Raw genomic sequence first — 26,973 nt, 5'->3', positions numbered from 1 at the left:
AACCTCTTTCAGGCATTAGGCTGCATGGCAAGGCATTTAGGTTTTCTCTGAAAGGGGCTGGAAGATCCAGCAGCCCACTGAGAGCACCCAGGACCAAGTCCCAGCTGCAGTGGTTCCTTGAACCCAGGAGTTAACATCCTTCATTACTGCAGCCACGGGAGAGGTCCGCGGCTGTGGCACTTAGGAGTCTATTTACTAAGGCTTGGATGGAGATAAAGTGAATGGAAATAAAGTCCCAACCAATCAGCTTCAAACTGTTATTTTTCAAACACAGCCTGTGAAATGGCAGTTAGGAGCTGCAGCGCACCAGGGGGTTAACATACCCCATTGCCGCGGCAGTTCTAACACATTAACACATTACCAATACATTTCTTTGTAAACATTCCATGCCTAGCACCGAGCACACATTAAAAATGAGCGCATGGCACCTATAAAATTTCAGAGGTGGCGCCGCAGCATGGGGGTTAACCCCTTTAGTGCTGCAACAGCCAACAGCCCCTCGGGGGGAGCGAGGATGCTGGCTGCGGGACTGGGTCTGGCCACAGTTAGGTTCCCCCCCTTCCACTCAAATCACCAACTCTTATTATGCTTAATCGGTTTATGGTCTCTGGGAGCTTAGTGGGAAAGAAGAGTATGTGCAGAATTTTATCCCTGTCAAGGATCCTGTGTGTGACAGATCAGAGTGCATGGCACCATTTCCCTGGCGATCTGCACATGCGCAGTAGACTCTGGGCAAACTCTAGTGCCCAGAGTCTACTGATTCTGCGGTGGCCGGCCAGCTGTGTCAGTCAGCTGCCGTCCACCGGGGTGAGAGGAAGGGGCCTGTGATCGGGAGTGCACACGGGCCCCCTCCTCTCTAAAGACACCCCTGTTGTATATGTAAGAGATACCTGGCACTCTACTACAGGAGATTGTACCATGCAGACCTCTAAAGATTTTTACCTAATCACAGCATACTGTAACTAGTAAGGTTTTTGTCTATATTGTAGGAACAGATAAATGGTGTTAAATGTTTGTGTTTTATTTATATTGTAGTGAAGGTAAAAATAAAATTCTCAATGATGATTGTTTTTGATGAATACATTGTGTAAATTAGAATACAATAGAGAAAACATAATATTAGATTAAATTCTTACTCTTTCAGGAAACCCCATGCCAGTGCGTACAGGCACAAGATAAAGAGGGCGGCTGTGATTGTTATAACAGCAGGAAACCATTTATCAGGACGCCAAAAATATGAAGTTCGAATAAGAACGGCTGTTGTTAACTGGAAATAAATAATGCACATTTAAATTTGTTATTGCTGACTTAATAGGCAGGAATACATAGCTGGGGTTAAACGCACCAAGTGTTAAATGCACAAAGTGTGATTACATAACAGTTAATCAAACAGTTACCCTGCATGAATATGGACTAATCATCTGTTTATTTCATTTCATCCCTCAGGTATGTGATATTTCATCTCTCATCCTGCCTACTGCATATATACTCTGCATAGACCTTCATGCAATCATGTGCAGTTTTTAAATGTATGCGATATTTCATCTCTCGCATAGAATTGTTTTTACATGTATAGTCTATATTGTTCAGTGAAGCATAGTTTATGGTATATATCTGGCCTGGCTTTTGCTCCAATTCAGAGCAAGTTATCTCCTTTGATCAGCAGAGCAATTGAGTCAGTTGTAGCCTGTCTTAATCAAGGATACCACTCCTTTATATTCAGTCTAGGGGCAGCTGGGGCTGTTTGCAGCTGGGGTTAAACGCACCAAGTGTGATTACATAACAGTTAATCAAACAGTTGAACAAACATTGACCAACATCTAAGGTAATTTCAGATTAAGATACTGATTGCTTTAAAATTTGTCTATAAATAACAAACCTAAAACTCACCATGTACTACACATTTCTTTTTATCAACTCTCTCCTTTGTATTTTCTATAAGGATATAACATCCCTAACTTTCCCTGCATCTCACCTCTCTGGGCACACTGCCGCCCTATTGAGTCACTCACCTCCTCTAAAAACTAATGAGCTTTCTTTTCATCAAAAATTGACAATTACAGCCTCATTGTGTCACTATAAAAAACTTTTACACACCTACAACTATATCTACTTCTCCATCCTTCTGCTTTTATTATCTGGTGACATATCACCAAATCCAGGCCCCTTACACATACAGCGGATTTACTATGGAATATATATCCTGCAAACCTCACATGTCTCCCATCACCCTCCAAATCAATAAATGTGCCTTATAGAATTCACACTTGATCACAACTTATTATTTTACATCTGAACATCTCTTTACAATAACTGCTTTCACCAATTTCGACATTTACCTGAGACTGCTGGTTCACACGTTAACCACACTCTCTAAATAGCCCCACATGAAGTGGCTTCTGCCACCCGTCAGACTTCACGTAAACTGATATAACAGCCATGGCTCTCCACAAACACCTACAAAAACTGCCTCTTAAAGTAGAATGTCAGTGGCGTAAATCTTAATTCAAATTACTTCCACACATACTGTAAAATAGGAATCCAGCCATCTGTCATCCTAACCCTCTGTCCCACGCTCACTGTCTACCCCATCTGTGTCACCCCTGTCTGTCTGCCCATCCCCTTTAGAATGTAAGCTCTCACGAGCAGGGCCCTCTATCATCTTGTGCTTATCCTTTCTTTACTTATACTATCTGCTCTATACTCAAAAGCACCTAACCCGTGACTTTTGCCATCCTGCTTCTGTTGCAGCAGTGTTTATATACGATGTACTTGTCTTGTAGTGTCTTAAACTGTATGACACTGTTTTCTTGTTCTGTTCAACTGTTTATGTACTATGTTTCTGTACTATGTAAGGCGCTGCGGAACCCTTGTGGCGCCATATAAATAAAGGATAATAATAATAATAATAAGTATCAAAATACAGAAGACATAACCCATTTTCTGACTTACCATTAACAAAAGTATGTGCTGCTATGAAACAGTTCCTTATAATTATTTAGATATTTTCATGTATTTAACAGTTTTCAAGTTGGTAGGATCTATCACTTTGTTACATTGTGATCTTTAAATTATGCAATAATGTCTTTGCTTTATGCAAATGGTATATTAAATATATTTAATACCTTTAATTTCCTGTGAATATTTGTTTATATATGATTATACCCATACGTCTGTAATGCACTTAGGGCCTGATTGAGACTTGCGTATAAAGTGGTCGGCAATTGCGGTTGCTTTACAAAAATAATGGAAATAAGTGCAGATTAGCGCCTGCTGCTGCCCAGTTACACCCACTCTGTCACAAGTGGAGATACAGCTGGGATCTACGGAATGCCTGTAATTGCTGTAAGGTACACGTGCAGGCTCTGGCACATGCACAGCTTGCTAAATATCTCACACCCTGTACACAGACAGAATTGTGTGTAACTCAGAATCAGGCCCTTATTAATTAATAGCTGGTGATTTCACACTGGTATTGTGGGATGCAGGGTGTATAAAATGTATTATACTTCAATTGCATTGTTTAAATAAAAATGTTGTAATAATAAAAATGGCAAACTCTATTTTCAATATTATGCTGATAAATAAGTTGTTTAGCAATTCTCCTAATAGTTGCTACACACAAAGCCTAGGAGGGATTTGACTGCATGGACCAATAGGAAGATAATGTGCTGCACTTTGCCCATTCTGTGATCTGGTGCACCTGGCTCCAGAGCTCGACTACCTAGCCACCGTGATCATTCCCAACTGTGGACCAAGAATATTTTTTGCTGTCCCATACCCATTTCTACACCCCTGGGTACAAACCATTTCATACTTAATTTATAATGTCCAACAATCAGGGCCGGATTTTCCGCCACGCAACCTAGGCTGCCGCATAGGGCCTGGCGGTCCCAGGGTGGGTGTCGAAATCCCGACAGCTATCATTATCCCTAAGCCAGGAGCCTGACGCCCGGCATACCGAATGAAGGTAAGCCGGGCGCCGGGAGCGGACAGCCGCAGGGGGGGGTAGGTTAGGGGCTCCCGAGGGGGACATATGATTAGGCACCCCACCGGGAGGGTTAGGCTAGAGGGAAGGGGGGGATTAGGGTTAGGCACCCTGGGGGGAGGTTAGGGTTATGCACCCCTCCGGGAGGGTTAGGTTTAGGCACCCATGGGGGGAGGTTATGGTTAGGCACTAGGAGGGAGGTTTGGGTTAGGCACCCCTAAGGGAGGGTTAGGGGGGTGAGGGTTAGTGATAGCTAGAATACTCACTGTGTCAGGATTTTCTTCTGTTTAGCTTCCGGCACTGGTATGACATCCGTCGGGCTTACATCCAGCAGGCTATCATACCGTATCCAAAATGTTTGGGACCAGGGGTATTTTGGATAACAGGATATTCCGTAATTTGGAATATTTGCATATCATAATGAAATATCTTGGGAATGGGACCCAAATATATACATAGAATGGATTTATATGTTATATACACCTTATACACACAGCCTGAAGGTAATTTTATACAATATTTTTAATAATTTGTGCCTTAGACAATGTTTGTGTACATTAAACCATCAAAAATCAAGGGTTTCATTATGTCAGTCCTGCCAAAATAATTCAGTATTTCGGAATATTCCGTATTGTATGTATATATGTATAAATGTATATATATATATATATATATATATACACACAAGCAGGTGAAAATAACGGTGACACTCTGAGTCTTTAGAAAACAATACTTATATTATGCATTCATCTAGCTAACGTTTCAGGGCACTCAGGTCCTTTTGTCAAGGCAACATTACCTATTTATATATATATATATATATATATATATATATAGGAATGAAAAAGTATAGTGAGGGAGGGGGGCCCCAAAACCAGTGTCTTGCCTAGGGCCCCATGAGGTCTAAATCCAGCTCTGCCAATAATATATCCAAAGTCTACACAGCTGCAGATTTTGAGTAATATACAAATGTGGGACTTAGTTACAGTATGTCATCCACATAGCGTTTGTCCCTACCATGTAGCAGATGCAAAAACTATGCCTACTATCAGGTTTGCACCTTTTCTGTACTCTACTTTCCATCCTCTTATAGTGGGATTTGGCACAATTTGCGATATACAAACTGGCATAACTTCAATTAAGCATCAGAGACCTGATTCTGAGTTGGACGGATCTCTGTGCATGGATGCAAGCGATGGGTTCTTCTACAGCGCATGCACAGATGCAGGTTTATGCATTTCCGTGTATGTCTGTCTGAACTCAGTTGGATCTGTCTTTCAGTTAAATTGTGGGCGGGTACAATGCGAGCTCATGGAACCGTCAACACCCTTTCTTGTGGGAGTATTATGGGAGTGTCGTGGGCGGGTATCAGAAGATCAGTGCAATTCTGAGTCTTGCGTACAGGTAAGGCAAGCCTGTTTCTGATGGATCTCTGGCACCTAACATGGGGCTGGTGCAAGTGGTGATACTAATGATGATGGTTACATGGTCCAGCGTAAATCAATAGGCAGCACAGCTCTGTTGAAGCTAGAGAGCATTACTGCACATACTCTGTGCTGGCTCCTCATTTTGAGGAAGAGATAGACTGTTGATATGGTCGTACAGTCAAGGAATGTTGACTAGAACCATTAGAAGTCTAGATCTTTGACTAACCCTCAGTTTTTTTGCAAGTTACTACAAGAAAGCTGAAAGTAAACGTTTGTGTAACATGGAGAAGCTCGAGGGAAGGGGTTGAAGCCAGAGAGAACCACTGCGCATACTTCATATTGGCTGTTTTAGGGAGGTTTTGATCCCCAACCAAGATGGCCACCGTCTGTACTTCTGCACATCTTGTCACTGTGTTAGAGTGCCACTTCTACTGCCAGTGCTCCAACCGCTGATACCACTTGCAACCTGCACTGTTACCCACATACAGGGCCTGATTTATCAACAAGTTTTATCATTATGAGTGAGTGATAAAACTTGTTGCATATGATAATTGTGCTTCAGCCAATCAGCTCACAACTGTCATCTGTTTGAAAAATGACAGTTGGGAGCTGATTGGCTTGAGCACCATTTATCATTGAATTAACCACTAAAAGTGGTAGACACAGTTATACATCAGGTGAAATTGTTTTAAAGAGGGTGAGGTAACTTAACACATGTGGCAGAGCTTAGACAGGGTTTTGCACCTCACGGGTAAGGCCTATAAAGGTTTTACAATACTATCGTACCCAAACTGAAATATTGGGCATTTATGAAGATGTCTCTATGAAAGTGAGTTGATTACACACCCTGGTGCAATATCACAAAACACAATAACATTTTTGAAAATATCTCTCAACTGGTTGATAGTTTTAGATGCTAAATTTGAGCTAATGTTCTTCTATGTCTGGTGTTTTTTTGGTAAACAGTGGTAAGGAGTGCAATCTTTTCTTGAGTCTCAATTCAGGTATGATATTCAGTCTACAAAACAATAGTATTAAAAAAATGAACAAAATCAGTGGTGAGTTTAAGCATTGTACCACAGTGAACAATAGTGGTTAAAATATACTATGATTCCTCAAATGTATCTGTGATACCCTATCCTATTCAAACTGTATCTATCTAATAATAACAACAATAAATAAATAAATAAATAAATAATACAACAATAAAAAATAACTTTCCCTGTCTAGCCCTGAAACATGAAACATAGCATGTTTGTTGGCAGAGGGCCTGATTCAGAGATGTTTGAAGGACTGTGCAGGCGCAGCAGGTATACTGCGCATGTGCAGCCCTCCGACTGCGAGCCCGTTCGCAGTGTGTCCCAGCCGCAGCCTGATTGACAGGCTGCAGCATTTGGGAGGCGGAGCGGGGGCATTCCCTGGCAACGTATCACCCCCGTTTTCCAGGAGGGACGAGGCCAGGGTCTGCGTGGGTGCACGCAGACTTCCTGGCCTCACAAGCTGCCAGGACCCGGCCAGGCTGCGGGAAGCTTTCGCTCCCGCAGCCAGGCCATTGAAACATCGTCAACAATCCCGACCGAGTGTTTCGATGATAACCGATGGTGACCCCAGGCTGTGACCTTTGTCGCAACATTGGGATAGCACAAATGCAGCAAGGAGGTGTATGACACCTCCTTCTGCATTTGCATTTTAAATGGATGGGATTGCACAGAGTTTCCTACAGTATACATCCATTTAGCAAGTTGAGCTAATGAGGATGGCAGATAATCAAAAGTGATAATTTTGCAACTGTGACCAAATTATCGGGGTAATAATAAACCACAGCAGCTATATTTGTTCTGGTCTCCTGTCATTAGTCACTTATCTCCTAAACAACTTCATTCAGTTTGTTAATACCCTCTACCCTCTTGTGCTTCTCTCTACTTTACTTTCATCTACTTCTTACTCACCACTAGGGCACCTAACACTTGGTTGCTTATGCTTGGCTGCTTATGTGGGTGTTATGGTTGCTAATGTAGCTATGTATATTATCCATGTCCTTGTCCTGTATTGTATTGTTCTGTAAGTCACTGGTCACCTATTTGTTTATGTACTTTGTAAGGCAATGCGGAATACCTGTGGCGCCATATAAAAATAAATGATAATAATAATAATAATAATAATAATAATAATACTGTCATTGTAACTTAAGAGTCAATAGTAGCTAAAAAAAATGTAAAAGCTTTTCCTATATAACTAATGGTGCAATAACTGTACTTTGATTAGGTGGATATGTAGTTTCTTTGGGACAAGCATCTATTGCCTATATATCAATGTTGCAAGGAGAATAATCTTGCCTTAGCACTCTAGGAGGCATGGCCATTCATGTGGAAGCATGTGCACACTATGGTGCAATCATTGGGCACTGTCTCTATCCTGATGGTGTGTGTAGTGAACCTTTCTTGAGTGGGTGAATGAGACTTTGTTGGACCAGAGCCCAGCTGCCAAGTAACTCCCATCTGTGCACCCCTATCAACAGGTAAAATTAATTAAATGCCGCTGTGCATATGTGTAATACCCCACCATTGCAAGTTGGCACAACACTGGGTTTGACAAAGCCTCTTACTCACAGCTACAGAGGAGCCATGGCTGCCTTAGACCACAAGTCCTATAATCCATTGGGGCAGTGGAGAGCATGCACATGATAGAGATGGCCGTCATGGTAGAGTGCCCCCTGATGGATTTTTTTCTTTCTACTTGGTGCCGGGGACACAGAGTCTAGCTCCACTCCCAAAGTGAACCACAAAGTCCCACACCCACCTCTGATTGACCCACTGCCTGGTGAGAAATAGAGCATTGGTGACCATCAGTGGGTGAAAGAACTGATGGTTCCCTGTCCATGTTTCATACGATCAAGGTTAGCCACCAATGGTATCATTGACCATCCATTGTTAACCCACCAATGGCCATCCCTAGCATGTGAAGAAAAGCCTAGGAGGATTGAGGAGGTAGAACGTAATGCCAAGGAAAACTCGGCATATTCAGAGAGTTTGTGGAAGTGAAACGAATGACATTGTGAACTGTCGAGTTGACAAGAGATCCAGGGTGAATAACAAGGTAGAGAGACCCTGATGTGTGTAATTGAGTTCAGGAGAGTGCTGCAAAGAATGCATGGGTGTATGTCAGTGTAGAAGGGAATAGAGAGTTGAGTACAAGGTGCAATGGATGCTTGTGAGAGGAATGAGTGAGCATAGCAGGAGAGTGTTGTGTGATGACAGAGAGCGTGAGAGAGAAGAAGTCAGCATTAGTACAGAGTAAATTGGAGATGAAGCCGCCTGTGAGAAGTTGCAGAGTGGGGATCGGTATGAATGACAGCCAGATGGGCAGTGGGCTGTTACAGAATGTATGCAGCAAGGAAAAAAAGATAGAATTGAGCAAACAGAGATACAGCTGCATGCAGTGTCTAGTGAGATCCAAATGGAGCTTTCCTAAGGAAAAGGCACAATACAGATATCCTTAAACAGAGATTGCTTAGACCTGTAGTGCCACAGCCAGCTGGTGTATTTCAGCACATAAGGCCGGATTCAGACCCACTCGCGAGCGCTATGCGCTTGCAAGCGGGTCGATGGTGGCCCAGTGCGCATGCGCGCAACAGAGACGCGACTACGTCGTGCGTATGCGCGAGACCCGGATAGCGACGGGCAAACCGTCGCTCCGGGTCTCGTACCAAAGGGGGCGTGCTGTCGATGTTGAGTGACAGCACGCCCCCTTTGGTGGGTGGGCCGGGGGCGTGGCTGCCCAGACGGAGGTGTTCCCATGGGAACGCCTTCCGTCTGGGGCCGGCCCCACTGACATCACAAGTGATGTCAGTGTGAGTGCTTTCGGCTCTGTTAGAGCCGAAAGCACTCTGGGGCTTGCGGCAATAAGACCCTACCACAAGGGTCTCGTCGCAAGCCCGATGGTCGCGACCATCATCATGGCCGCTCGCTATAGCTGTGGGTAGTAACCCACAGCTGTGCGAGCGGCCAGGAGGCCGCTCTAAAAAAACAGAAGGCCGGCCCTGATTCAGAGCGAGCTCTCTGTCAGAGCGTCCGGCTCTGAATCAGGCCCATAGTTCCTGTATCCCAATGCCTGCTGTACCAAGTTGTTAGAAGGGATGCATCATCCAGTCTGGTGTCTTCTGATTTAATGAGGGACATCCATTTATTGCAAAAATTAAAAGTGATTATTACTTCAGAGTGTCTGGGACAATTCAGTTGGGATTCATACCTCATCTTGATGTAATAGGGCTGTAGTTTGTTTATTATTGCTTAAATGATGGGTCTTTAGGATTCTTGCTTTCACTGTTAGTAGTATGTGGGGGATGTAGTTGACATCCTGGCAGTTGGGATGCCGGCGACCAGAATACCAGCAGCCAGAATCCCGACTGCCAGCATCCCGACGGTAAGTATTATGGTTAGGGGGAGGGTTAGGTTTATGGTTAGGGGTTAGGCTGTGAGGGGGGGTAGGGTCAGGCTCTGGGTGGGGGAGAGTTATGCTGCAGGAAAGGTGGGTTAGGGGTTAGGCTACTTACTGTCACGCTCTGGACTATTAAAACCGCTTTATTACCTCTCAGGTGCATGCGCAGGAAAGCACAAAGGTCCGCTCATACTGCACAATGCTCCCGGCTGTTGCTGAGGTCTGTCTGTACTGCTCCTGCCCCATCCACTCAGTGTCCTGTTACTGAGCATGGAGATGGCTTTCTGCAGCCCCTTGCTCACAGCGTGTCTTCATAGCATGATGGCACACAGGCTGGACACCAGGATTCCCTCCTAAACAACAGTATGGGCGCAGCCATGTTGCGCTCTGTCACCTGACGCTCTTCCTCCACTCAGTGTGCTGCTCCCAGACCAGCTGATAACAGCATCCAATCCCTGGGGATCCTCCCTTATAAATTCAATTTCCTGACTAGCCCCTGTTGTCAGTACAACGTCGCTTCTTGCTGAAGTTACAGCTTAGTGCTGAGTTCCCATGTATTCTGTATCTGAACGGTCCCAGTCCGTTATATCCAGTTCCTATATCTGGTAAACAAGTCTCCTATACCATCTTGCACACTAGTCTAGTTTTTATCACTGAGACTTTTCCTTACAGCCACCATCGGTTCCAGCCGATATCTCCAACCATCGGTCTCATCCAATATTTCCAACATCTGACTTTTATCAATTAAGTTCCTCTATTCATCAATATGGGTCCCAATCAATCAAGTTCATCAATTCATTTATATCAGACTCATATCAATTAAGTTCTTCAATTCTTCCACATCGGTATCAGGTATTCATCATGGATCACAATTGCAACCGTGCCCATCATCCACTGCCATATCTCTATCTCCCCTACAGCCTCCTACGCCTGTTCCTACCCAAACTAACCCTCAGGCGTGACACTTCCCTTTGGGCATTGGGATTTAGTCGGGATGCCGCCGTCAGTGTTCTGACCAGGGGCATCCTCACCGCCGGGATGCTGTACCAGTATTTTGTGGAGAGCTAGTTAATTTGTACCAGTGGTCTTAATAGTAAAATAATATATAGTATAAAGTGTTATGTATGTTAATGTTATTGAGTTTTTTTAATTTTGATGTGTAAGACATTTTGTAAATAATATTGTCTGTTGTATTGTTTTTTGAAACTGTGATATAATTTATTATCAAAGAAAAACCTTGCAAGTACTGTATGAATTAGGGGTGAGCGGGTTCGGATTTCTGAAATCCGAACCCCCCCGAGCCCCCCCGATCCGAGTCCGATCCGAGTCAGGCTCGACTTTTCCCGCCTGACTCGGATCTGAAATCGAGGCAAAACGTCATCTTCCCGCCTTCCGAGTCTCGCGGGTTTTGGATCCTATATAAGGTACACACGTCGGCGCCATTTTCTCACTCGGCTGTGGACAGTGAAGAGGGAGGGTGGGAGTTAGGGCTGTGTAGTGTAGTGTAGTGTAGTGCTGCTGTTGTCCACTACTTCAAAGTCCATAGGGGCTGGCTGTGTTGTGCTGTGCTGCTGTTGTTAATAGGGGCTGTGTCCACTACTTCAAAGTCCATAGGGGCTGGCTGGACTGTGTTGTGCAGTCAGTTCTCCATAGGGGCTGTGTCCACTCCAAAGTCCTGTGCAGTGTCCCAGTCCTAAAGGAGTGCTGTAGTGTTGTCCAGGGGGTGCTCTGTCCATCAGGGGTGCTCCCCCCAAGTGCTAAAAAAATAATATATTTTCTGTGTTTGTGAATTGTGTGCGCAGTAGCCGCACGTGCATCAACAAAGTAGTGCCAAGCGTGCGCCTGTGTCATAAGTAAAGGGCCGGCTGGCTTGACCGTTAAGGGTGCTGTAACCCCCGAAAGTACACTCCAGTCCAAACCAAAAAAAAAATTATTTTCTGTGTTTGTGAATTGTGTGCGCAGTAGCCGCACGTGCATCAACAAAGTAGTGCCAAGCGTGCGCCTGTGTCATAAGTAAAGGGCCGGCTGGCTTGACCGTTAAGGGTGCTGTAACCCCCGAAAGTACACTCCAGTCCAAACCAAAAAAAAAATTATTTTCTGTGTTTGTGAATTGTGTGCGCAGTAGCCGCACGTGCATCAACAAAGTAGTGCCAAGCGTGCGCCTGTGTCATAAGTAAAGGGCCGGCTGGCTTGACCGTTAAGGGTGCTGTAACCCCCGAAAGTACACTCCAGTCCAAACCAAAAAAAATATTATTTTCTGTGTTTGTGAATTGTGTGCGCAGTAGTCGCACGTGCATCAACAAAGTAGTGCCAAGCGTGCGCCTGTGTCATAAGTAAAGGGCCGGCTGGCTTGACCGTTAAAGGGTGCTGTAACCCCCAAAGTACACTCCAGTCCAAACCCAAAAAAAAATTATTTTCTGTGTTTGTGAATTGTGTGCGCAGTAGCCGCACGTGCATCAACAAAGTAGTGCCAAGCGTGCGCCTGTGTCATAAGTAAAGGGCCGGCTGGCTTGACCGTTAAGGGTGCTGTAACCCCCGAAAGTACACTCCAGTCCAAACCCAAAAAAAAATTATTTTCTGTGTTTGTGAATTGTGTGCGCAGTAGCCGCACGTGCATCAACAAAGTAGTGCCAAGCGTGCGCCTGTGTCATAAGTAAAGGGCCGGCTGGCTTGACCGTTAAAGGGTGCTGTAACCCCCGAAAGTACACTCCAGTCCTAACCAAAAAAAAATTATTTTCTGTGTTTGTGAATTGTGTGCGCAGTAGCCGCACGTGCATCAACAAAGTAGTGCCAAGAGTGCGCCTGTGTCATAAGTAAAGGGCCGGCTGGCTTGACCGTTAAGGGTGCTGTAACCCCCGAAAGTACACTCCAGTCCAAACCAAAAAAAAAATTATTTTCTGTGTTTGTGAATTGTGTGCGCAGTAGCCGCACGTGCATCAACAAAGTAGTGCCAAGCGTGCGCCTGTGTCATAAGTAAAGGGCCGGCTGGCTTGACCGTTAAAGGGTGCTGTAACCCCCGAAAGTACACTCCAGTCCTAACCAAAAAAAAATTATTTTCTGTGTTTGTGAATTGTGTGCGCAGTAGCCGCACGTGCATCAACAAAGTAGTGCCAAGAGTGCGCCTGTGTCATAAGTAAAGGGCCGGCTGGCTTGACCGTTAAGGGTGCTGTAACCCCCGAAAGTACACTCCAGTCCAAACCAAAAAAAAAATTATTTTCTGTGTTTGTGAATTGTGTGCGCAGTAGCCGCACGTGCATCAACAAAGTAGTGCCAAGCGTGCGCCTGTGTCATAAGTAAAGGGCCGGCTGGCTTGACCGTTAAGGGTGCTGTAACCCCCGAAAGTACACTCCAGTCCAAACCAAAAAAAAAATTATTTTCTGTGTTTGTGAATTGTGTGCGCAGTAGCCGCACGTGCATCAACAAAGTAGTGCCAAGCGTGCGCCTGTGTCATAAGTAAAGGGCCGGCTGGCTTGACCGTTAAAGGGTGCTGTAACCCCCAAAGTACACTCCAGTCCAAACCAAAAAAAAATTATTTTCTGTGTTTGTGAATTGTGTGCGCAGTAGCCGCACGTGCATCAACAAAGTAGTGCCAAGCGTGCGCCTGTGTCATAAGTAAAGGGCCGGCTGGCTTGACCGTTAAGGGTGCTGTAACCCCCGAAAGTACACTCCAGTCCAAACCAAAAAAAAAATTATTTTCTGTGTTTGTGAATTGTGTGCGCAGTAGCCACACGTGCATCAACAAAGTAGTGCCAAGCGTGCGCCTGTGTCATAAGTAAAGGGCCGGCTGGCTTGACCGTTAAGGGTGCTGTAACCCCCGAAAGTACACTCCAGTCCAAACCAAAAAAAAAATTATTTTCTGTGTTTGTGAATTGTGTGCGCAGTAGCCGCACGTGCATCAACAAAGTAGTGCCAAGCGTGCGCCTGTGTCATAAGTAAAGGGCCGGCTGGCTTGACCGTTAAGGGTGCTGTAACCCCCGAAAGTACACTCCAGTCCAAACCAAAAAAAAAATTATTTTCTGTGTTTGTGAATTGTGTGCGCAGTAGCCACACGTGCATCAACAAAGTAGTGCCAAGCGTGCGCCTGTGTCATAAGTAAAGGGCCGGCTGGCTTGACCGTTAAGGGTGCTGTAACCCCCGAAAGTACACTCCAGTCCAAACCAAAAAAAAAATTATTTTCTGTGTTTGTGAATTGTGTGCGCAGTAGCCGCACGTGCATCAACAAAGTAGTGCCAAGCGTGCGCCTGTGTCATAAGTAAAGGGCCGGCTGGCTTGACCGTTAAGGGTGCTGTAACCCCCAAAAGTACACTCCAGTCCAAACCAAAAAAAAAATTATTTTCTGTGTTTGTGAATTGTGTGCGCAGTAGCCACACGTGCATCAACAAAGTAGTGCCAAGCGTGCGCCTGTGTCATAAGTAAAGGGCCGGCTGGCTTGACCGTTAAAGGGTGCTGTAACCCCCGAAAGTACACTCCAGTCCAAACCAAAAAAAAATTATTTTCTGTGTTTGTGCATTGTGTGCGCAGTAGCCGCACGTGCATCAACAAAGTAGTGCCAAGAGTGCGCCTGTGTCATAAGTAAAGGGCCGGCTGGCTTGACCGTTAAAGGGTGCTGTAACCCCCGAAAGTACACTCCAGGCCAAACCAAAAAAAAATTATTTTCTGTGTTTGTGAATTGTGTGCGCAGTAGCCGCACGTGCATCAACAAAGTAGTGCCAAGAGTGCGCCTGTGTCATAAGTAAAGGGCCGGCTGGCTTGACCGTTAAAGGGTGCTGTAACCCACAAAGTACACTCCAGTCCAAACCAAAAAAAAAATTATTTTCTGTGTTTAGCCGCACGTATATATCAAATCGATATAACATAAATGGAGGACCAAACTTTCTCCGATAAAAATAAAATAGAGAAAGATCAAGAACCACTTCCTCCTAGTGCTGAAGCTGCTGCCACTAGTCATGACATAGACGATAACATGCCATCAACGTCGTCTGCCAAGGCCGATGCCCAATGTCATAGTAGAGGGCACATACAATCCCAAATGGCAAAGTTCAGGAAAATGACCTTGAAAAAGACATTTAAATCAGCTGAAGAGAAACGTAAACTTGCCAATATGCCATTTACGACACGGAGTGGCAAGGAACGGCTAAGGTCGATCCCTAGTATGTTCATGACTAGTGGTTCAGCTTCACATGACGATGGAAGCCCTCCTCCCACTAAAAAAATCAAAAGAGTTAAGCTGGCAAAAGCACAGCGAAGAACTGTGCTTTCTAAGAAGATATCACAAATCCCCAAGGAGAGTACAAGTGTGGTGGTGGTTGCGATGCCTGACCTTCCCAGCACTGGACGGGAAGAGGTGGCTCTTTCCACCATTTGCATGCCCCCTGCAAGTGCTGAAAGGAGCACCCACAGTCCACTTGCTGATATGCAAATTGAAGATGTCACTGTTGAAGTACAACAGGATGAGGATACTGGTGTAGCTGGCGCTGAGGAGGAAGTTGGCGAGGAGGATTCTGATGGTGATGTGGTTTGTTTAAATCAGGCTCCGGGGGAGACAGTTGTTGTCCGTGGGATGAAAAAGCCCATCACGGTCATGCCTGGGCAGAAGACCAAACATTCCACCTCTTTGGTCTGGCAATATTTCTATCCAAATCCGGACAACAACTGTCTTGCCATATGTACCATATGTAAAGGTGAAATAAGTAGGGGTAGGGACGTCAACCACCTAGGAACATCCTCCCTTATACGGCACCTGCAGCGCGTTCATAAAAAGTTACTGTCAAGTTCAGAAACTTTGGCTAAGACCGTAAGCAGTCCAGGGACACCTAAATCCCGTTGTCCTGTTGTATCCAAGCGCCTGCAAACCACACCGTCAACTCCCTCCTCGTCAATTTCCTCCTTAGTCAGGATCGGAAGTAGTCCTGCAGGCCATGTCACTGGCATGACTGACTCTCCTATCCGGGATTCCTCTGGAGGATCCTGCATTGCTACGCCTACTGCTGCCGCTGCTGCTGTTGCTGCTGCTGGGAGTCGTTCATCATCCCAGAGAGGAAGTAGGAACACCACTACTTTTACTAAACAATTGACCCTCCAACAGTCCTTAGCGAGGAGGATGAAGTACGACAGCAGTCATCCTGAAGCAAAACGTATAACTGAGGCCTTGACTGCTATGTTGGTGTTAGACGTGCGTCCGGTATCCGCCATTAGTGCAGTGGGATTTAGACAATTGATGGAGGTAGTGTGTCCCCGGTTCCAAATCCCGTCTAGATTCCACTTCACTAGGCAGGCGATACCGAGACTGTACAGAAACGTCAGAAAAAGTGTCCTCAGTGTCCTGAAAAATGCCGTTGTACACAATGTCCACTTAACCACGGACATGTGGACAAGTGGAACAGGGCAGACTAAGGACTATATGACTGTGACAGCCCACTGGGTAGATGTATCACCTTACGCAGCAACAGCAGCAGCGTCACCAGTAGCAGCATCTCAGAAACGCCAGCTCGTTACAAGGCAGGCTACGCTGTGTATCACCGGTTTCAGTAAGAGGCACACCGCCGACAACCTCTTAGAGAAACTGAGGGAAATCATCGCCCAGTGGCTTACCCCACTTAGACTCTCCTGGGGATTTGTGATATCTGACAACGCCACCAATATTGTGCGGGCATTACATCTGGGCAAATTCCAGCACGTCCCATGTTTTGCTCACACAATAAACTTGGTGGTGCAGAATTTTCTGAAAAGCGACAGGGGCGTGCAGGAGACGCTTTGGGTGGCCCGAAAAATTTCTGGCCACTTTCGCCATTCAGCGACTGCGTGCCGAAGACTGGAGCGCCAGCAAACACTCTTGAACCTGCCCCGCCATCACCTGAAGCAAGAGGTTGTGACACGGTGGAACTCAACCCTCTATATGCTTCAGAGGATGGAGGAGCAGCAAAAGGCCATACAAGCCTATACATCCACCTATGACATAGGCAAAGGAGGGGGTATGCACCTGACTCAAGCGCAGTGGAGAATGATTTCCGTGTTGTGCAAGGTTCTCCAGCCCTTCGAACTTGCCACACGTGAAGTCAGTTCAGACACTGCCAGCTTGAGTCAGGTCATTCCCCTCATCAGGCTTTTGCAGAAGCAGCTGGAGAAAGTGAAGGAGGAGCTAAGACGGAGCGATTCCGCTCGGCATGTGGGACTTGTGGATGAAGCCCTTCATTCGCTTTGCCAGGATTCCAGGGTGGTCAATCTGTTGAAATCAGACCACTACATTTTGGCCACCGTGCTCGATCCTAGGTTTAAAGCCTATGTGGTGTCTCTCTTTCCGGCCGACACAAGCCTGCAGAGGTGCAAAGACCTGCTGGTGAACACACTGTCAGCTGAAGCGGAACGTGACACGTCAACAGCTCCTTCTTCATTTTCTCCTGCAACTGGGGCTGCCAGGAAAAAACTTAGGTATCCTAAGCAACCCGCTGGCGGTGATGCAGGACAGGCAGGACCAAGTTTGGACATCTGGTCCGGACTGAAGGACCTGGCAACAATTTCTGACATGTCTACTGTCACTGCATATGATACTGTCACCATTGACAGAATGGTGGAGGATTACATCGGTGACAGCATCCAAGTAGGCATGGCAGACAGTCCATACCTGTACTGGCAGGAAAAAGAGGCAATTTGGAGGCCCCTGTACAAACTGGCTCTATTTTACCTGAGTTGCCCCCCCTCCAGTGTGTACTCCGAAAGAGTGTTTAGTGCAGCCGGGAACCTTGTCAGCGAAAGGCGTAGGAGGTTGCTTCCACAGAATGTGGAGAAGATGATGTTCATCAAAATGAATTATCAGCTCTTCCAGGGAGACCAGCCTCCAGAAGGTACAGAGGGACCTGTGGTGGTGGATTCAAGTGGGGACGAGTTAATACTTTGTGAGGATGAGGATGTACACACTGAAGAGGGTGAGGAATCGGTGGATGAGGAGGATGAGGATGACATCTTGCCTCCATAGAGCCAGTTTGTGCAGGGACACATTAATTGCCAGCTTGTTTTGTGGGGGCCCAAACGAACCAATCATTTCAGCCACAGTTGTGTGGCAGACCCTGGCGCTGAAATGATTGGTTTGTTAAAGTGTGCATGTCCTGTTTATACAACATAAGGGTGGGTGGGAGGGCCCAAGGACAATTCCATCTTGCACCTCTTTTTTTTCTTTGCATTATGTACAGTTTGGGGCCTAGTTTTTCAAACTGCCATCCTGTCTGCCACTGCAGTTTCACGCCTAGATGGGTCACGTGTTTGTGCCGCCCACTCGTGTCGCTTAGCATAGTCATCCAGCTACCTCGGTGCAACGTTTTGGACATAAAAACACTATTGTGAGGTGTGAGGTGTTCAGAATAGACTGGAAATGAGTGGAAATTAAGGTTATTGAGGTTAATAATAGCATAGGAGCAGAAAAACCTACAAATTCTGTGATTTTAGCTGTTTTTATGCTTTTTAAAAAAAAAATACAGATCCAAAACACAAAACCCAGAACCCAAAACACGGAAGGGTGGTTTTGGCAAAACCAATCCAGATCCAAAACACGAAGAAAGATCCAGATCCAAAACCAAAACACAAAACACGAAAAGTGGCCGGTGCACACCCCTAGTATGAATCCAAACTAAAGGTGTTTTCACACTTAACTAAGGCAATTATTGCTGTATGTATTGAGTAAGGATCCAGATACTGCAACATGGATTATTATTTTATAAGGTGAATACTATCTTATTTATATAACAGTGAGAAAATTATAATTTTTGTAGTAATATTATGTGGGTGGTTCGATAAATAAGGTATCAGACCTCTCATTGCGTAAGTTTATTCAACACGTACATATAGATATAATCAATAGTATGGCCTTGGTACAGATTATTTTTCCACACAGTCCCCATACTTGTCTAAGCATTTGTTCCAACAGTACATCAAGGTATCTATCTTGGCATAGAAGAAATCAGCATCAAGTGCCTGAAGCCAGGACATGACGGCTTGCTGAACTTCACCGTCGGTTGTGAATCGCTTTTCACCCAGGTGCTTCTTCAATGAGATGGAAATAACTCTGTGCCAGGTCAAGGCTGTAGGGAGGATGGTCCAGTACCTCCCAATGGTAGAGCCGTAACAGCTCATGCATTTAGTCGGTTGAGTGTGGCCTGGCGTTATTGTTCAGCAATACAATGCAATATGTGACATGACGTTATTACTGTACACTTTGACAAGTTGGCAATGAATTTCAGCTGCTGATGTATTCTTTAGTCACAGAAATCTGATCACACTACAAACCTCAATGTGACCATGTTTCTATTAGCCCTGCCATCTTTCAACTGATGTTGAGACAGTATGACTGATATGAGGCGCAGTATAATGGCTGTGAGGGGAAGCAGTGGTCTACCTGCTCTGGTCTGATGGGAAATTAGAATGAAATAGAGAACATTACACATGTGAGAGGTCTTGTAACCTTACTTATTAAAATACCCTCATATTTATAATTTTATTAAAGGGGTGCCATTAATGAATTTTTAATTGGTGTTTACAAAACATTTTTAACGACAAGGGAAGCATTTATTATTTTATTGCTATATAAATTAATAAATGCTTGCCCTGTCATAAAAAACTAAACCCATTCAAAACCACTAATTAGTAATTTCAGTGATTTGATGCTTCAAGCAGATAGCAATGTGCAGGGGTGTCAAACTCCAGCAAACACAACATTCAAAAAATTATAGCTGGAGAATGAAATACGCATCCTTACTTGTGCTGTTGTAGCTTTTGTAGTTGTTGTTGGCATTGTAGTAGTCCAAGGAACCACATGTATTATTACCGTAGCTGTGGTAGACAACTGTAGAGCTTTGTTTCCACCCAGTTCATCAGTGACTTTAATCAGCAGTTGAAACACTGTTGGGTCCTTAATGCCCTCAAAGACATTATACTGGAAGTTTTCTTTTGAAACTATGGAAGGAGGACTGTCTAAAGCGTTCCTCCAAAGCCAAAACCGGTTAGCTTTATTTTCTGAAACAAAGAATGTGTAATGTTCAATCAATCAATGTAGCATAAATTATTGCATATAAATGTGTGAAATTCAGTTACACCAAGAGTACAGTATAATAAAACATGTCAAGTTTAAAAAAATTATATCCCAGACATATGGGAAAAGACATACAGTAGATACATATAAATGTATTTAAATTAATAAGCAATGCCACATTTTTGCACTTGACATTCCTGTACAATAGTATTGTGTACAATGTAATCCCTCACATAGGGCTCTATTGAATGCAGATTGTAGTGTGATATTAACGACTAAATTCGCATTGCGAATTCAGGCAATATCACAGGGATTTACTACAAATCCCTTGCAGGGACAGAGCTTGCGATAAAGCTCTGTCCCTGCGAATCCCCTTCGGAGCCTTATCATGGTATTTTCGCAAATAATACTGTGACTAATTACACTTACCTGCATGATCCAGGCCTCCGGTGATGTTCTCCATGCCTCCGGTCAGGTGATCTCCCATTCTACACTGGGACCCGATCACCTGATGACCGGGCAGCAGTGCACTATGGGAGACCAGCTGACCGGAGGGGAGTCATCACCGGAGGCCCGATCACTGGTCCCTGGAGTCAGGTAAGTAAATTTTTTTTTTTACTATTTTTTTTTCTTTTTTTTTTACAGTAATCAGCTTGCGGTCTGCTTAGACCACACAGCTGATTACTGGGACCGACTCCCAGCTCTGCTTTCCCCGTTAGAGGGGAGCAGGAGTCCGGTAACCGGGGGAGACCCTGGATAACGCCACCTCCAGGTGGCGTTATTATCACAGGGTTTTCCCCGATATTTTTTCACATTTTATTTTTAGTAACTCTGGTCAGATCACATTTCCCATTACAGTTATGGGAAATGTGATCTGCTTTACTAAAAATAAGTGATACTTAGGGGTTGGAGTAGAATTTTACGAATTCTACTCCAATTGCCCTGTAATAACTGTAGGTGATACTAAAATAATGTGAAAAGGGTGTGAAAACACCCTTTTTCACTTTATTTTAGTCAAAATAATGTTAATAAATAGAGCCCATAGTGTGCGATAACATCTGACACTGCACATCACGCTACAGCCTACTTATAAGACAGTGGGCCTGATTCAGAGCCGGACGCTATTTGCGGCCACTCGTTCAGAAAAAGGGGCTGGCTTTTTAAATTAAGCGCTCGCTCTTTGCGGTCTGTTGACGCCTCTATGTCTGAACGAGCGAACGAAACATGCGCTCGCTATTTTGTAAAAAACGCCCCCTGGCCGCTCGCATCCTACGTCATCTTCGTTATTTATTTGATTAATCGAGTACATCGAAAGGCATCTGAACTGCTCGCAGTGCTTGTGGTTGGATTTTCCTATCGCAATCATGTGAGCAGTTCAGGCTAAGGAACAACAAAGTGACGTGGCTGATGACGCTGCTTTGTTAATTATGCACACCCTTAAAACGCCCGTTTTGACCTTTTGGCACGCCTGCGTTCGGATCTCCACTACACGTTTTCAAGCACCTTCCCCTGTTACCACCCACAAACGCCTAATTCTGTCACTTAAATTATTGCGCATGCGTATTACCAGCCGTTCGCATGCGCAGTTGTGCGAACATCGCTCGGAACGAACGAGCGGCCGCTTACGGGCGGCTCTGAATCAGGCCCAGTGTTCTGCCACCTTGTTCTGCACTTTAACCATTGTAGTGGTACCTGGTACAGGTCATATAGAATAGGCATAGATGCTGAGCTATTTTCCCTTCAGAGACTGGCAATAGAGAAATGAGGTTCTATATAAAAGGGTAGGCTCATCCCTTGCCCCACCAGCAGATCACTACCCTTAGTGTTACACAGCACTGTTTATGCATGGTTGAAAAGAGAAAAAAGAGAATTGCATTGCAATTAGCCCTTTCGCAGGGGACTCCATTACAGTACTCAATCAGCAGGGTTTTTTTGCATGAGCTACTGTTTACACTACAGAAACAGTGTTTGTCTAAGAATCCAGTGAATGGCTGCATTAAAATGACAATGGGCCTCATTCAGAAGCAGATGCACTGCCAATGTCAGATGTAGCGTAGCAATGTTTTGCTACTGCACATGCATCTACGTAGTACCGTGCATGTATCCCAATTGTGTTTGTACAGTGGCCCTGATTCAGAGCTGGACGCTCTGACAGAGCGCTCGCTCTGAATCAGGGCCGGTCTTTTTTTTGTTTTTTTAGAACGGCCTCCTGGCAGAAGGGGGCGTGCTGTCACTCAACATCGACAGCACGCCCCCTATGGTGCGAGACCTGGAGCGACGGTTTGCCCGTCTCTATCCGGGTCTCGCGCATGCGCACGACAGAGCCTGCTCCGTCGTGTGCATGCGCTCTGGGCCACCATCGACCCGGTTGCGAGCACTCAGCGCTTGTGACCGGGTCTGAATCAGGCCCAGAGTCTTAGGGGTAAATTTACTAAAGTGAGAGTTTTTACAAGTGAGTTTTAAAAGTGATGCTGCCCATAGCAACCAGTCAGATTCTAGCTATTATCTTCTAGAAGGTGCTAGTTAAATGTTATGTAGAATCTGATTGGTTGCTATGGGCAACATCACTTTTAAAACTCACTTCTAAAAACTCTCACTTTAGTCAATTTACCCCTTAGTTTCAATTTCAAATGTAGTGGGCGTTCCTCAGCGGTGACAGGTGGTGGTTTAGTGCATACAGAGACCGTTACACCATATGAGCGCGCTATGGGAGTGTTGCGAGTGTGTTGGTGAAAGTAGTTGTGCACACAGATGCTCATCCATACCTGAGGCCATTTTCGAACAGAGAAACTGCACATGCCATTGGGTGTCCAATGGTGCATCTAAAGATGCATCAATCAGTATTACAGTGTGTACGAACATATAAAGCGGGTGTTTCAGTACTTGCATCAGACACACACATGTACACAAAGGAAGGATTTTGTAGCTGCATTTGCAGAAAGTCACAGATAGGTGACCGCCAATAGATGCCGATGTCATCGGTTCTGTATTCACCTCTTAATCAGCCCCAATACTGTATTTGCACCACCCAACGTCCAGTGCAGAACTGATTAACTTGTAAACATTGTTTACAATTTGCATTTTATTTATTAGTGAGATATTAACTTATAATGGTTATTGGCAGTGGCGTCTAGTACCTTGTGGCTGCAGGACTGCGAGCCCCCCAGTAAAATTCACCACCTCCAGTGACCTAGTTGCAGCCCGTGACTGCGCTGGATACACTGTAACTAACAGTGACTACCAATTGCAAGCGCATGCTATACATGCACATATGATAACTGCAAATTGAAAATTGATACCTGATACTATAGCATAATCAAGTTGAGAGTCAGGTGAGTCTTTGTCTGAGCATTGCAGTTGTAGTACCGGTATCTTTCTTGTAGAATAAATAATGGTCTCATAGAAGGCAGGAGAGCAGACTGGAGGCTCGTCATTCACATTCTGCAGAACAAAATCTGTGATCATTTTTCAAAGTAAATAGTCCTTAGAAACCATAGAGTTTTATCTGGCACTGTACAGTGCAAATCTATGTGTAAACAGCAACCACTTTACTAGTATTTACATTGACAACTGATACAACATGGATAATGTATCATATGTTATTTTACATTTTGTGACTGAGAATGAACATTACAGACTTCTCTAAGGATGGGCGTATTTACATTGTACCACAGATTATAAATGACTTTGCTTTACATTACGGCATCCACCTTCATCTTGTCTTTTGAGACCATGTAGGTCAACTTTAACAATTCATTATGTTACATTTACAGAAAAAAAATGTTTGACATTAATGATGCTAATTATGCTAACCAAATGCTTGAAAAGCCGACACTTTACAGGAGGAAAACACTTCACAGAATTTACAGAGTGGCACATTATACCATCACAATTCTCTCTTACATTCAGATAAAAATATTTGTGGCTGATTGTAACTAAATGATATGTGAAATGTTGATAATACAGTATTATTACTTGATAATATGTATAATGAAGGGATGATAGATTGTAAGCTCTCTGCCCTCTGTCGCATGTCTGCACCCCCTTGTGCTTGTTTGGCTTTCCAAGTACAGAGATGTAGGTCTGATAGCTCCGGCTGTGTGGCACTGTGGAATCTTGTTGCGCCTCACTAATAAACAATGATGATGTTGTGTATTCATTGTTATAGATGCTTATTGGTTGGTGAGAAAAGTCCTAATGACAATAGCAAAGTGTGAAAGTAATTTTTATTTAAAAAAAAACATGATGCAAAGCGTGGATTACGGACTCCACATCCCTCTTCTCTTTTCTTCTCCTGCTCTGCAATGCAGCTCTAATTATAGGGGGCACCCTGAGAAAGGGGTGTCTGGGGGTACATGCCCGCTGTGCCCCCCTTAATCCAGCTCTGTGGCTGTAAACTAGGAGGCAGGTAGAGAATACTGTCTGGCACTCTGTGTGCAATTCACAATCAGAGTAGCCAGGGAGCATCTTTCTCTGCCTGCATCTCAGCCGGTTGCCCTATGAACGAAACGAGCAGCCGCACACTGCATGAAGATGCCACCCCCCCTATCAGTGGCATACCTACCACCTGGTGCGGGGAGGCTGTGCACTGGCAAAAAAGGGGTGGGGCCTCACAGGTAGGGACGGGGCTTTGTGGGTAGGCGCCAGGGCCTTGCGGGCCGAACCCACGTTTTGTCACTCCAGGGGTCCCGGAAGTGCGGACTGCCCCGGGGACCACTCTGTGTGCAGTTACGGCTCCCTTACTGTGTCAGGAGCCGAGTTCTGCACGTAATGCTACAGTGTAGCATCCAGCTCCTCTCACTGAGGAAGAGTCGGCATGTTGGTGTCACCCCTCGGTTGGCGACACCTGGGTGCGGCCCGCTCTACCCTTGTGATGCCACTGCCCCCCAGCCTAGCCTGCTCCTGCTTGAAGGCCCTATAATCATGGCGCCCTGGGCAGCTGCCATTGTGCTTATACGTTAAGATGTCCCTGTGCCTACTGTAAGGCAGAATCATTATCAGCCACCAGTATTAAAGGACCCATTGCAGGGGTGATTTAAAAGAGGAGGGGGCTCATGTACACCCACCGGGCTCCCTCCCCCTTTCCAACAGTGCTGTAGACTATGGCTTTTTGCCAGAGTCTACTGCGCATGTCTCCAAGAACTTGGCACCAATGCTATGTTCCCCTACTTCTCACTATTGTGCATGCACAAATTACCAGGGAAATGCAGGATTCTGCAGAGGTCAGCATTATTATATGGGTGCAGGGTGGGCCCCAAGGACCCAGGACCCTGCACCCATTATAGATGTGCCAATGATTTATTGGTGAACGGCATTCCTGTGCAGCTGCTGTACTGGTGGTATAGTACAGCTGGAATGAGGAGAGACAGTTGATGGTGGAGACATGAATAACTAGTCATTGCGGGAATGTTAAAACGATCAGTTTGTGTCAGAAATTTTTTCACCATTTACAGTATATTTATTGAAACTTCTTTTTCATCTGGCTCTAGAGAAGACTTTTTCTATGGGCAATCCTCCTGTGGATATCCGCTGAGACTGATATGAGTCTTTGGCACCATACTTGCTGCTAGATTAGTGGAAAATGCCTCTAGTGTGTGAGGGAGCAAAAGGAGGCAATAAAGAGAGAAAGGTAAATTGCAATTGGAAAGCACAGACTGAACTATTAATGTGGTGCTTATTTCAGCTACTAAACATACTGTGCACATTCTGGCTTTAATTAAGGGGAAATGACTTGCGTAAGTGGCTGATTTATCTCTTACCATAATTAGAAGTGCACAATGGCAATGTTTACTACAACTAAAGGTTGAAGTAATATTTATTTGCATATTTTGAAATGAACCCCTATATGGCCAACATTTCAATGTGCTGGAATTTCAAAGGATTAAAATAAAAATGTAACCCTCTCTCCCATACCTTATAAAGAGACCCTAGGTTACCAGATACTGTACTATACTTAACAATATATGTGCCACCACCTAGGCTGGGGTTATAGGGCTAGCCTAGGAATGCCCTGTTTGAGTTAAATGGTAATATGATGAATTTAATGTGACATGTAATTCATACAATACTGGTGCATTAACGCTTTCCTATAATGAATTGACCACCTGTTACTTTTCTCCACAGGCTTCCCTCGATGACGCTCCTCCAATTCCTAGAGGTAAGTATTGCACACTGCTTATAGTAGGTTAACACTTTGTATTTACATATGTCATATATTCAGAGGAAAAACATATTGATACAAGATTCACTACATATATAACACCAATTTTAATTCCATATGCAAATGGAATACCTTTTACACTATTATAAACTATTATAAAGTTTAATACCTTTACACATAAAATGTTGCTCAGTATTTTAGTCTCTGCCTATGAAGTTCATTAATGTAGCAGATAAAGGTCCTTAATATGTCCAGAACCACCTGAGCATAAATCCTAGTATCACTTGGCAGCACAAAAGGAAGTTCAAAGTCCATTAAAGTTCAGCACAGTCTTCCTTAGTAATATAGCTGCAAATGTATATCCATATACACTGACAAATATAGAAGAATTACATATAAGTCAGTAGAGGTAAGCCAGAGCACGCTCTCTCTCTCTCTCTCTCTCTCTCTCTCTCTCTCTCTCTCTCTCTCTCTCTCTCTCTCTCTATACACAGCTAAATTATGCTGTCTTTCTTTCTTATATAAGCTGGCTGAGAGCCAAAAGCATTCCTGAAGTGATCCTTCCTCAAACTACCTTTTCCTCCCCCAAATCCTTTATAAATGATAATGTAAGACCAATAATTAGCTTCTGTCTCCATACAACTGACTGCTTTAGTCTTATAGTCTTATCCTTTCCTTTCCCTGTTAGTCTGAAACTGTGTCCGCAGTATGGGTGTCAGCTTCTATACTATATACATTTCTCTCTGATTTCAGAGCAATTAGTGGACTACTGTGGCTACTTAATGCTGCTTGCAGGGCAGTGTACTTTTCTTTATCTACTCACTTGCTCCGTCCTGCGCTGCGACTCAGCTGACCATGAAGGGTGGACTAGAGCTACAGTTGCCTGTAACTGCAACTCTGTTACACTGTTTAGCTGATGTACAGGGAGAGCGAATGTAGGCCA

General features: G+C 44.7%; 1 protein-coding gene across 1 annotated transcript in view; it reads right to left on the bottom strand.

The window, feature by feature from the left end:
- LOC148529241 (cadherin-related family member 4-like) overlaps positions 1–26,973 on the bottom strand; it is a 217,735-nt gene that overhangs the window by 10,361 nt on the left and 180,401 nt on the right. The window contains 3 exon segments of the mRNA XM_088468649.1: positions 1,137–1,267; positions 19,598–19,854; positions 23,170–23,311. Coding sequence (XP_088324775.1) covers positions 1,137–1,267; positions 19,598–19,854; positions 23,170–23,311 — 530 coding nt within the window.

The sequence above is a fragment of the Taudactylus pleione genome, unplaced genomic scaffold (assembly GCF_031769625.1).
Source record: "Taudactylus pleione unplaced genomic scaffold, aTauple2 ptg000086l, whole genome shotgun sequence".
Taxonomy (NCBI): domain Eukaryota; kingdom Metazoa; phylum Chordata; class Amphibia; order Anura; family Myobatrachidae; genus Taudactylus; species Taudactylus pleione.
The sequence above is the reverse complement of the archived record's forward strand: the minus strand, read 5'-3'. Positions and strand labels throughout refer to the sequence as shown.